Source organism: Camelina sativa, chromosome 19 (assembly GCF_000633955.1).
Source record: "Camelina sativa cultivar DH55 chromosome 19, Cs, whole genome shotgun sequence".
Classification (NCBI taxonomy): domain Eukaryota; kingdom Viridiplantae; phylum Streptophyta; class Magnoliopsida; order Brassicales; family Brassicaceae; genus Camelina; species Camelina sativa.
In genome coordinates this window covers 2,050,920-2,063,020 of record NC_025703.1, presented here as the reverse complement: position 1 = coordinate 2,063,020, position 12,101 = coordinate 2,050,920, and the positions used below count along the sequence as shown (strand labels likewise).

The following is a 12,101-nucleotide window of genomic DNA, read 5'->3' as shown; positions in this document are numbered from 1 at the left end:
AGCTACGAGGAACTTGGTTTCTTCATCTCCTCCGTTTCAGACAAAGACCCATCTCAAGAACTACTCTCTCCTTCCTCTGATGGTTCTGTTCAACTTCCATACTCATAATTAAGCCATAGCAATACAACTATCAATAGATTTATTTACTCATAACGATATATCTTCGTACCACAACAATACCAAACAATTCATCCGCTTACTTTTTCATTTTATTTGAGATATCCTCAAAATTATTTTAAACTTTAGAATGGTAAAAATCTTTCACTTGCTTCCACACAAATTTATTATTACAAACAATAAAGAATATAATATATGATTGTGGATAGGGAAACTCGAAAAGACCTAAAGAAATGTATATGCTAGTGAGTGTGGGAATTCAATATATATTTGCTATTGACTCCAAAAGAAACTATCTTATTACTTATTATCAGCGTAAATATGTCCGGTGTAACCATATATCAAACATGAGAATACACGTCAGTCAACATATGCCTTTTTCTTTTGTTAAAGGAAGTCAATCTATTAATGAAGCAACAAACAATCTGACATAAGAAACCGGAATGATTTAAAAGACAAAAAAAACAGCATTATGCAAAATAAAGCAATATATGACATAATGCATGCAGTTCAATTCTTATAATTTATAATGATACAGTACTATTATTAGTATTTTGTCTTCCATCCATGACTTTTTTTATCCTACCAATATTGGAAAACAGCTAAAGCAACTTGTATAAGCACAAAATTTAACAATTATATATAGACATGTTACGGTTTAGACTCTTAATTTTGTTTTAAAGGTTCAGTATTGTCACATCAGAAGTCAATAATCAGTCATAAGTTTCATAACTCAAAAAAGTGACAGAAGATAAACAACCTTTCCTGTGAGAAAAAATTATACTCACAACAAATAGACAATAACTGTCTACAAAATATAAACCAATGCAGACTTGCAAGTTGCAACAAGTGTTCAATAAATCGATAATTTAAAACATTTATCGATAAATACGAAATATTATCAAAAAAAAATATTGCAGATAATAATATATTAACCGTAGTTTACGATGATCAAGTGCGTCCTGCTGCAGTGAGCCATATTCGACCGCTAAAAAATATATAGTCATAAGACTCATAACTCACACTGCGGTCATAAATCATAACGATTGGAAATAATATTGAAGAAAAAAAAGAAAAAAAAAAAAATATTGAACCTTTTGGTCATGAAATGGTCCTTGGTTTATATTTTATAAACCTATAGTTACGACAAATAGTTACGACACATCACACCAGTCTATCGTGTATATCTGTGCGTTGACCCCCAAATTTAAATTGAATTGAAAAGGGGAATTAGGGTTTACTCAAATAATCGGGGATGGCTTCCACCAAATCAAGCGACACCGAGAGAAAGGATGGATCTTGCGAGACTCAACCGACGGAGGCCATGGAAATTCCCACCGGAGATGACTCTTCTTTGTTGGGGAAGCGCAAGGTCGAAACAACGAACCTGGAGGAGGATCCCGGTGAAAACGAAGGCGACATAGAAGAAGGTGTAGAGGACGAGGAAGAAGAGGAGGAGAAGGAGGATAGGGATTCGGAATGGGATAAGGATAGCTATTTGGAATGGGACAAGGATAGCTTCGATGGACGGGAGTATCATTCCTCTGAGAATAGTGAGGAGTATACGGACAAGGAATTCGAGAAGAAAGCCCATTTTTACAGTCGCACGGTCATCGAAACCAAGGTCTTATCATCCTTTTTCATCAAATTTTGAATCTTTTGTTATATTTATAACATAAATCCTAATTTTTGTTATGTTTTGTTTTTTTAGGGTTTTTTTGAGCCAAGTGACAAATTCCCACCTTGCCGCTGGGGTGGGATTTCTGCAGTCCCGGGTCTTGATACCAAAATGCGTGAAGGTAACACAGTTCGTGAGTTCTTAGCAGACATGGTATCTCTCTGTGTTGAAAAATATAACAAACGAAAGGTAAGCAAGCCAACTCTCTCTCTAAACTCTAGTCTCTAGTTCGGGCCTTTCAGAGTTCCAAGTGTTGTTAGGATATGATAAGGCCATTCTTAAATTGTCTCTTTTGTTTCCCAGGGATTTAATGTGATTCTCGAGCTTGTTTTGAGGGCTAATTACAACCCAGGGGGCTGCACAAAGTACTACATCACTTTTGCTGCTAGAGAGTCTGACTCTCCTGATGCACCTCTAGTCGAGTATCAAGCTAAAGTGGCTTGGTCTGCTGGCATTACTTATCCCATCCTTTGCAGACCCACTTCTCCACCAAAATTCGGTATCTTTTTCACCTCTCCTATTCAGATCTCCACATATTGTATTTTTGTAAATTAAATGACTAGAACAGAGTACACCATTCAGTGAAGAAACCACACTTCACTAAGTTATATCTACTTCTAGGGTTTTTTTTTGCTAAACAAACTACTTCTAGGGTTTTTTTTTTGCTAAACAAACTACTTCTAGGGTTTGGTTGACACATCTGATCTTCTGGTTTTGTCTTCTCGACATGGCAAATATTATTTTTGAGACTCTTCTGCTTAGCTTGATTATGGAGTGTATGAAACAATGTTGCTTCTAGACTAGGTTAGATGATGCGCACTTAACCACTCTGATTGTTATCTCGTAAAAATGATGGCAATGGTGCATAGAGATATGGCTGGTTCTGTCTGTTTCTTTTAGCCTACCAACTTACTGTTAACATCTGATCTTGCTGTTTTTTTTTTTTTTTTGCTAGTTGAAAGAGATCAAGTGAAAGAGGTAGCGGACGAGGTGATGGAAGAAAGCAGTTGAAGAATTTCATAAGGCTGCTTTCTTTAACGACTCTACTAAGTAGGATTGTGTATATTACCCGGATCTTTCTGTGAATGTGGTTTAAGTTTATCTCGTTGATTGTGATTCGTACTCCATTTCTTATCTTCTGCTATCAAGGTTATATGATACATACACTAGTATGAAATCCTCAAGATATAGTGTATTTTAGATTTGAGTTGACCTTGGAAGTAGAATTTGACGACATTTTTTTTTCGGCCAACTATTATATTAATTAAATTAAAATTTTACAGTTTGCTTATGACATATTTTAGCAACTCCAAGAGATTACAAGAGGAGAATTTTTTATTCGAGCTACTTTTGCTAATGTATCAGCCAGAACATTAGCTTTTCTGTTGATGTGCTTAAAGAGAAAAACTCCTTTAGCCCACGAGATAATATCCTCTAGGTAACACTGTAACTTCGATATCTCTTTGGGTGAGCGCTCCATAATGACATCTTCCAAATAGTGATAGATGATTTGTGAGTCACCACAAAAGGTGACATCTTGATACCCAAGACGTTTTAATTGAAAGGTCGCTTCTCTTAGTGCACATGCTTCAGCTTCCAGCGCGGTATCTGTTGGCTCTATTGCTGAGTAGCCCTTGAGGATGTAGTTTCCTTGAACATTATGCAAAGTCCAAGCTATCCCCGTCTTGTCATCTTTCAAATATATAAAACTAAATAGCTTAATATATACTTATCTGTTTGGTCCTTATTTTCGTTATTTTCGTATAACCAAGCCCAATCAAATCAAACCCAAGAGGCTTGACCATAAAATTAGGGACTTTGGTTTGACGACCAATGGCAATTTCAACCAGAATATATATTACCACATATACCAAATTAACCATACTTAATTATAGGACATAACATTTGTGTGATTTACTTGGAAAATACCAAATTGACTTCAAGGATATAGTTAGGGTTTGTTCGATACTTGACATGGCTCCAAAATCAAGCGACGTCGAGGTGAAAGATGGATCTTCGAGCGACCTAGAACTGAAGAAGCCCATTGAAACTTCCAACGGCGTTGTTGCCTTATCGTTATTGGGGAAGCGCAGGGCCGAAACTCCCAACCCTGAGGATTCCGGTGAAAGCGAGCAAACAGCTGACAAGGATGGTGTCGAAGAAAACGAATTAGATGAGGATAGTGAAGACGGAGAGATTAACAGAAATAAAGAGCCCGAATGGGGTTATGATAGCTTCGATGGCCGGCAATATGATTCATCTAATCTGAGAGAGTAATCTGAGAGAGTATTCATCTAATGCCGTCTATAAACACCAGCTCATCGAAACCAAGGTATCATCCTTTGTCGTCGTGTCATAAATTTTCCTCTTTTGTCTCTTAAAATTCGACAATATTCTAGTTTTAGTCTTAAGGGTATCTTGTTAACCACGTCTGTTTTTTTTTTAAATAAAAAAAAAAAAAATAAATAAATAACACATACCTTTCATTAACTTCAACTGGGGATTACAACATTCCCTCCCATAGAGTAACAACTTTAAACTGAAACAAATACAAGGAAAGATCAGAGGAAATATCTAAATCAAGTAACCAAGAGAGAATCATCGGGATTGGATGTTTTGTTGGCGTTTAGGTTTTGGGGGCAGGACAAAGTCACTTTTGCTGCTAGGGAGTCTGACTCACTCCTCATGATGCACCTCTAGTTAGTTGAGTATCAAGCTAAGGTGGTTTTCATCCCTCGAACCAATGTTATTTTGAAGGTTGACCGAGTGACACATAAGTGTTTAGAAAAAAATCAAAAATAATATATACTGATCTTTAATAATCAGCTTTGCGTTACATATGTTAACATAGATAGAAAGCCTATCGGCCCAATCAGATACTTGTAATTCTCTACTTGTTGTTTACCTCATCATACTTGCGAGGACTACTAGCTTTGGTATTATGGCATTATGGTCAAAGTCAATTTTCATATGTCTGTTATTTTTTGAAAAACAAACATTTTTAATAGTATTGTTGAAAAATTAAATTAGTAGAAGTATTTTGGGAAAAGAAAAATGAAACTGTGGTATTTTGAAATTATTTTGTAGAATAAGTAGTATTCATAGATTGCATTTTATATTATAGTATATAGATAACAAAAATCATATATTACAAAAAAAAAAAAAGAAGAAAAAAAACTGAATTCTTTTTAATGGCACAAATGTGTGTGTCACGGAGAGGGGAATATAATATAACTTTTAAATTGTGTGTGTTTCTGTTATCTGTGCGTTTGATCTTAGAAAAAACCCCAAATTGAATAATTGAAAAGGGGAATCTAGGGTTTACTCAAAGAATCGGGCATGGCTCCCACCAAATCAAGCGACACCGAGAGAAAGGATGGATCTTGCGAGACTCAACCGACGGAGGCCATGGAAATTTCCACCAGCGATGACTCTTCTTTGCTGGGGAAGCGCAAGGTCGAAACAACGAACCTGGAGGAGGATCCCAGTGAAAACGAAGGCGACAAAGAAGAAGGTGTAGAGGAGGAGGAAGAGGAGGAGGAGGAGGAGGAGGAGGAGGAGGAGGATGAGGAGGATAGGGATTTGGAATGGGATAAGGATAGCTTCGATGGACGGGAGTATCATTCCTCTGAGAATGATGAGGAGTATATGGACAAGGAATTCGAGAAGAAAGCCCGACTTTACCGTCGCACGGTCATCGAAACCAAGGTCTCATCCTCTTTCATCAAATTTTGAATCTTTTGTCATATTTATAACATATCCTAATTTTTGTTATGTTTAGTTTTTTAGGGTTTTTTCGAGCCAAGTGACAAATTCCCACCTTACCTCTGGGCTGGGATTGCTACAGTCCCGGGTCTTGATGACAAAATGCGTCGAGGTATCACAGTTCGTCAGTTCCTAGCAAACATGGTATCTCTTTGTCTTGACAAATATAACAAAGAAAAGGTAAGCAAGCCAACTCTCTCTCTCTCTAATCTCTAGTCTCTAGTTTGGGCCTTTCAGAGTTCCAAGTGTTTTTAGGATATGATGATAAGCCATTCTTAAATTGTCTCTTTTGTTTCCCAGGGATTTAATGTGATTCTCGAGCATGTTTTGAGGGCTAATTTCAATCCAGGGGGCTGCACAAAGTACTACATCACTTTTGCTGCTAGAGAGTTTGACTCTCCTGATGCACCTCTAGTTGAGTATCAAGCTAAAGTGGCTTGGTCTGCTGGCATTACTTATCCCATCCTTTGCAGACCCACTTCTCCACCAAAATTCGGTATCCTCTCCTATTCACATCTCTCCAATTAGTTTTGTATATTTAAATTAAATGACTAGAATAGATACACCACTCAGTGAAGAAACCACACTTCACTAAATTTTATCTACTTCTAGGGTTTGGTTGACACATGTGATCTTCTGGTTTTGTCTTCTCGACATGGCAAATATTATTTGTGAGACTCTTCTGCTTTAGCTTGATTGTGGAGTGTATGAAACAATGTCGCTTCTAGACTAGGTTAGACGATGAGCACTCTGATTGTTATCTCGTAAAAATGATGGTCAATGGTGCATAGAGATATGGCTGGTTCTGTCTGTTTCTTTTAGCCTACCAACTTACAGTTAACATTTGATTTTGTTGTCAATGTGCTAGTTGAAAGAGATCAAATGAAAGAGGTAGCCGACGAGGTGATGGAAGAAAGCAGTTGAAGAATTTCACAAGGCTGTTTTCTTTAACGACTCTACTAAGTAGGATTGTGTATATTACCCCGATCTTTCTGAATGTCGCTTAAGTTTATTTCGTTGATTGAGATTCATACTCCATTTCTTATCTTTTGCGTTGACCTTGAAGTAGATTTTGACGACATTATTTCAAATATATAAAACATCTGTTTTGGTCTTCTTTTTTTAGACAACGTATCTCTTATATTCTTTTTGGCTTTTTACATATGTCAAACAATCTGTTACTTCTAACTAATTTGTGGTCTTGTATTTTTCTTGGAACATCCACATTTTTATTTGTGTCTAAAAAGTGGTTAGTGGAGACATCCTATTATATTAAGTGAGAAGTACAAATATAAAACTCACCTTAAAATGTGTAAAAAATTACATTTAATTGTTATTAGAAAAATTTAATTAAGATTAAAATAATTAATTAAATAAATATTTTTAATTCAAAAAACGAAAATAAGGGAACATCAAATAAAATAAATTGTAAAAAAGTAAAAAAAAAAAATCTGATAGAATCAAAACTAATTTATATTTAAAAAAAAACTAACAGATAAGACTTTTTTTTACATTTTTTTTACATGTTAGTTATATCTTTTTACTTACTTCACAATTATAACAAATATTTCACAAAAGTTTAAATAATTTTTTTCATTATAAACAAATATTTGATTGACAGATTTTCAATAAACATTTTTAAATACAACAATTATAATATCAACAATAAAGTTTTAATTACAAACCATTATGAATAACATAATAATAAAATAAATTATTATAAATTTTCATCAAAAAAAAGTTCAGCCTGCGATTTTCCGCGGGATAGTACCTAGTACCAAATTAATTGAGTAATTACATCTTCAAAATTTTGAAACTCAGTGATAACACTAAAATAATACATAAATGTGACAAGATTTTTTATTTTATTTTATATCCCTACTCACATTAATAAGATTATATCTAAAATTTAATACACAAAATCTTTTTGTATTAAATGAGTTTTCTGAAGAGTCTAGGAAAATAATTAACGAATGAGAGCAAGCCACGTGTAGCTTTATCTCAGTTCCACTTCGTATAACAAGCCCAATAAACCAAACAGCCAAATAATGATAAGCAGAGGAAGAAAGAAATATGATTAGTGTTGGCCTGTTGGGTAAGTAAGTCATATATCGAACTTTTTGGTTAATGAGATTAGTTAAGGATTTTTTTTTTTTTTTTTAATGTTCTCTTTTTATTTTACTTGCACTTAAAAACTTTAAAAGTTAGAAGATCTACAAGCATTGTTTGTTTATAATACAGAGAGGTAGGGGTGGGGATCTGAAAACAAAAAATATCTATCCAAATTATACCATAAAAATGTGATTTTTTTTCTTGTTTGAACCTTTACTTTCTAGTTCTAATTTCCATTAAAACAATTTTAATACCTAATAACACTAGAATTTAATAAAATTTATAAACCAATAAATTGAATAAGAAATGAATTTAAAAAGAATCTATGAAATACACAATTGAATAACACTAGATTTGTATAGATTTCTAAATTCTTTCAAATTCAATAAAAATCATATGTTTCAATACCCCTCTTCAGTGAACCAAGTCTTGTATCATTCTTGGCTTCTTGCTTATAGTTTTTGAGCAGCAGATCATTCTCGGCAAATTTTCGTTTCTTGCTTTCGTTGTATTGGTGGCCGGCCCAATGCTAATGCCAATGATTTGACTTTAATTAGTGAAGCTTTTGCTGAATATGATTTTCAATTGTGTTGAAGATATTATAGTAAAACTATCAATAGATTAAAATTCTTAAATAAAAATTGCATATTTAGGAGATTTTGCATACTCATAATTAAGCCATAGCAATACAACTATCAATAGATATACTCATAACGATATATCTTCCTGCCACAACAATACCAAACGATTCATCCCCTTACTTTTTGTTTTGATAAAGATTCATCCGCTTACTTTTTCATTTTAGTTGAGATATCCTCAATATTCTTCAAACTTTAGAGATGGTACACAAATTCATTACTAGTTTATTACAAACAATAATATATCATTGTGGTAGGGAAACTCGAGAAGACCTAAAATGTATATGCTAGTGAGTAGTGAGTATGGGAATTCAATATATATTATATTGACTCCAAAGGAAACTATATTACTTATTATCAGCGTACATATATGTAAGGTGTAAATGTGTAATATATCAAACATGAGAATACACGTCAATCTACATATGCCCTTTTTTGTTACGTCAATCTACATATGCCCTTTTTTGTTTGTTAAAGGAAGTCAATCTATTGATGAAGCAACAAACAATTTGATAAAGGGAGTAGTACTTACTATGCATTTCATATGAAACCGGAAGGATTTAAAAGAAATAAAAAAAAACAGCATTATGCAAAACAAAGCATATATGACATGATGCAATTTCTTATAATTTATAAGGGCATCATTACTGGAGTAACCGGCCAATGTTTTTCAAAAAGATAAAAAAAAATATTTTTTTCACGAATTATTATTATTTACTTATTTATTAATAGTTGTTCCACTGAACACATAACACCTATCTTATTTGTTACCTGTCTTATTTGTTATGAGTACCGATTCTCAAGTTACTATCGGAAAAAACGTTTCCCCGTTTTTTCTCTTCTGTCTCCCTTTTATTAATTTTTTAATAAGAGTAATGGTAAGAGAATCTACCAGAATAGATGGTCTAATGATACAGTACTAATTATTATTCTACTATATTAATTGGAAAGTACAAATATGAAACTAACCTTAAAATGTGTAAAAAATTACATTCAATTGCTATTAAAAAAATTTAATATAACTTAATTAATTAATTTAAGTAAATATAATTAACTAAAAAACAAAAAACACTCACAGATTAAATATTAAAAAATCTAAAAAAATAATAACAAAATATTTTGGTAAAACTAAATTTAAAGATTTTGTTAAGATTTCAAATTATGATTCTCCTATCATCTTTATTTAATTTTATTTACAAATGTTTGGAATTTTCATATAATACTTATGATTAATAAAATACATAATTTTCTGCATATGTTGTGATTTGGATTTTAAAAAACGAAGATATATCACTCAATCTATGAAAAATGTGTGTTTTAATTTTAACATTGGCGGGTTGGTAAAACTATTTTATCTAGATAATAAATTAATTATTTTTATTTTCTCACAATTATAATATTAAAATTACTATTTTATATTTCACAAAATATAATGCAAATACAACAAACAAACAATATAAAACTGTAATAATACATCAAAAATAAAATACTATAATATTCTAAAATAATTAGTATTCAAATAGACTAATAGATTTACAGAACAATTAAAAATAAATATTATTTCAAACGAAATAACTTTAAAAAAAATATAATTTTTTAAAAAATGTTGATCCGTGCTTTAAGCACGGGATATCTCCTAGTTTATTAGTATTTCGTCTTCCATCCATGACTTTTTTATCCAACCAATATTGGAAAACAGCTAAGCAACTTGTATAAGCACAAAAGTTAACACTCCTATAGACACTACATGTTAGAGTTTAGGCTCTTAATTGTGTTTTAAAGGCTCAGTATTGTCACCAGTTGTCACATCATATGAGGTCAATAATCAGTCATAAGTCTCGTAACTCAAAAAGTCACAGAGTAATGAATTACAAAAAATAGACAACCTTTCGTGAAAAAAAATTTATACTCACAACAAATAGGCAATAGCTGTCGATAAAATATAAGTCAATGCAGACTTGCAAGTTGCAACAAGTGTTCAGTAAATTGATAATTTAAATCATTTATCGTCTTATCGATGAATATAAAATATTATAAAGTAATTTTTGCAGTTAATATATCATCTCCAACCCATTTCTTCATTTTTTACTCTATTTTGGAGTAACTCCATTTCGTAGATGGTTTTACTCTAACCTATTTCTCCATATTTGACTCCAAAAGAAAATACTCTTAGAATATTCTTCTTACATCTTATTATTAATTTATATAATGATCTTTTATTTATTTAAATTACAAATTTGACCCAATTATTTTATTTTTAGCAAAAAAGAATTTTTTTAGCATGTTATTTATATTTAAAATTTATTATTGAACAACATTACATTACACAATATTCATCAATTATTAGTATTTGTTGTATTAAGTTGTTTCTAATCTTCAGTTTAAGTCATATTATGTGTTTAAATTTTTATTGATAGTAATGTTATTTTGTACTTTTGTTTGTATTGTCCATTTTCTATGTTATATATGTTAATTGTTAAATTTTAAAATTATTATTTATAAGTTTAAGTAGAAAATAATAATATTTAACTGTATTTATATATATAATATAAATCTATATAAATTTAATGGACTGATTTGCAAATAAAAAAGCTCAACTCCAAAATGGAGAAATGAATTAAAAGTCTCCAAATATAGAGACAAATATAGAAATCTCTATTTTGGAGATGGAAATAAAGTGGGATTGGAGAAGATTTTTCTCAAAAATGGAGTTTGGAGGTAGAAATGGAGATAGATTGGAATTGGTATTAACCATATTTAATGATGATCAAGTGCCTCATGGTGCAGTTGAGGCTAAAAATACAGTCATCATAAGGGCATCTTTAAAGGGACAACTTTTTTTTGTGTTCTTAGATTAAATATATTAGAAAAATAATCTAAGATCAGTAGTTAAGATCTTTTCCTAAAAAATTAGTTATAGGGAGAACATGTTTAAGATCATAAGATTTAATAATATAATATTCTTAAACATATTTCAATTATAAAATCTAATGAATTTGGTATATAATATTACAATTAAACTTATTACAATTATATATTATTCTTAAACATATTCTTAAACTTATAAACTTATAAATTATAAAAATTATAAAAGAACATTTAAATTTCAAACTTATAAAACTTTTACTAAAATTCAAAATACAATACCAAATTTTTATGAAACAACAAAACATTGTAAATAATTTTTTTTTTAAAAACCAAACAAAGAAACATGGTGTTTAGGGATCTCTTCTACAGCTTGAAGTTGAAGGTTCAGGCTTTTTGTACAGACAAGTGAGAAACATGGTTAGTTTTGTGTTCTCTTTAACGATGCTTGACAAGGCGAAGTAATGTTTTTAGTCTGCTGAGTCCTTTCCACATTTGCAGGTAGCTTTGCTGGTTCAGATTGGAAAAGAAGCATTGGATTCAGATATTGTCCCAATGATTCTGGAAACCAAAGACAGGAGGGAGCTTGCAAAGTATACAAATTTGCCTGCACCGCCTCATGGTCTTTGTCTTGTGTCTATCAAGTATAAGGAAGACCATTTGAAGCTTCCACTGGATTGTCCTGTAACTAGTTTTGGTAGACATCACACTATAACAAGATGTAAACTTCCCTTCTATTAAATCATTCTTCTGTTTAACATAAGAAACTGAAAAAAAATCAAACATTGTCTATTTACTTCTCTGCAAGACGACTACAATCTTCATAGGATCAAGCTAGACATTTTGAGTGGAAAGTCCTGATACTATATCTCAAAGAAACGAAGCTCAACCATGAATTCTTTCTGTTGTGGGAGAACCAAGCAACA

The 12,101-nt window shown here is 31.7% G+C and overlaps 2 protein-coding genes across 2 annotated transcripts; both read left to right on the top strand.

Annotated features, from left to right (window-relative positions):
* On the top strand, nt 1,303-3,035 carry LOC104764203. Its single transcript, XM_010487692.2, has 4 exons — nt 1,303-1,741; nt 1,829-1,984; nt 2,099-2,294; nt 2,751-3,035. The coding sequence occupies exons 1-4, from the start codon at nt 1,373-1,375 to the stop codon at nt 2,804-2,806; spliced, it is 777 nt and encodes a 258-aa protein (XP_010485994.1). The 5' UTR covers nt 1,303-1,372; the 3' UTR covers nt 2,807-3,035.
* LOC104764202 lies at nt 5,371-6,674 on the top strand. Its single transcript, XM_010487691.2, has 4 exons — nt 5,371-5,503; nt 5,585-5,740; nt 5,861-6,056; nt 6,429-6,674. Exons 1-4 carry the CDS (start codon nt 5,444-5,446, stop codon nt 6,482-6,484), a joined length of 468 nt encoding a protein of 155 aa, XP_010485993.1. The 5' UTR covers nt 5,371-5,443; the 3' UTR covers nt 6,485-6,674.

What these genes read in the sequence shown, in the direction of transcription:
- LOC104764203 (XM_010487692.2), top strand. Translation starts at nt 1,373, where the DNA reads ATGGCTTCCACCAAATCAAGCGACACCGAGAGAAAGGATGGATCTTGC. An exon ending in AAAAATATAACAAACGAAAG is followed by an intron (nt 1,985 to 2,098) that starts GTAAGCAAGCCA and finishes TTTGTTTCCCAG; the next exon opens with GGATTTAATGTGATTCTCGA. An exon ending in CACTTCTCCACCAAAATTCG is followed by an intron (nt 2,295 to 2,750) that starts GTATCTTTTTCA and finishes TTTTTTTGCTAG; the next exon opens with TTGAAAGAGATCAAGTGAAA.
- LOC104764202 (XM_010487691.2), top strand. Translation starts at nt 5,444, where the DNA reads ATGGACAAGGAATTCGAGAAGAAAGCCCGACTTTACCGTCGCACGGTC. An exon ending in GCACGGTCATCGAAACCAAG is followed by an intron (nt 5,504 to 5,584) that starts GTCTCATCCTCT and finishes TTAGTTTTTTAG; the next exon opens with GGTTTTTTCGAGCCAAGTGA. An exon ending in CACTTCTCCACCAAAATTCG is followed by an intron (nt 6,057 to 6,428) that starts GTATCCTCTCCT and finishes TCAATGTGCTAG; the next exon opens with TTGAAAGAGATCAAATGAAA.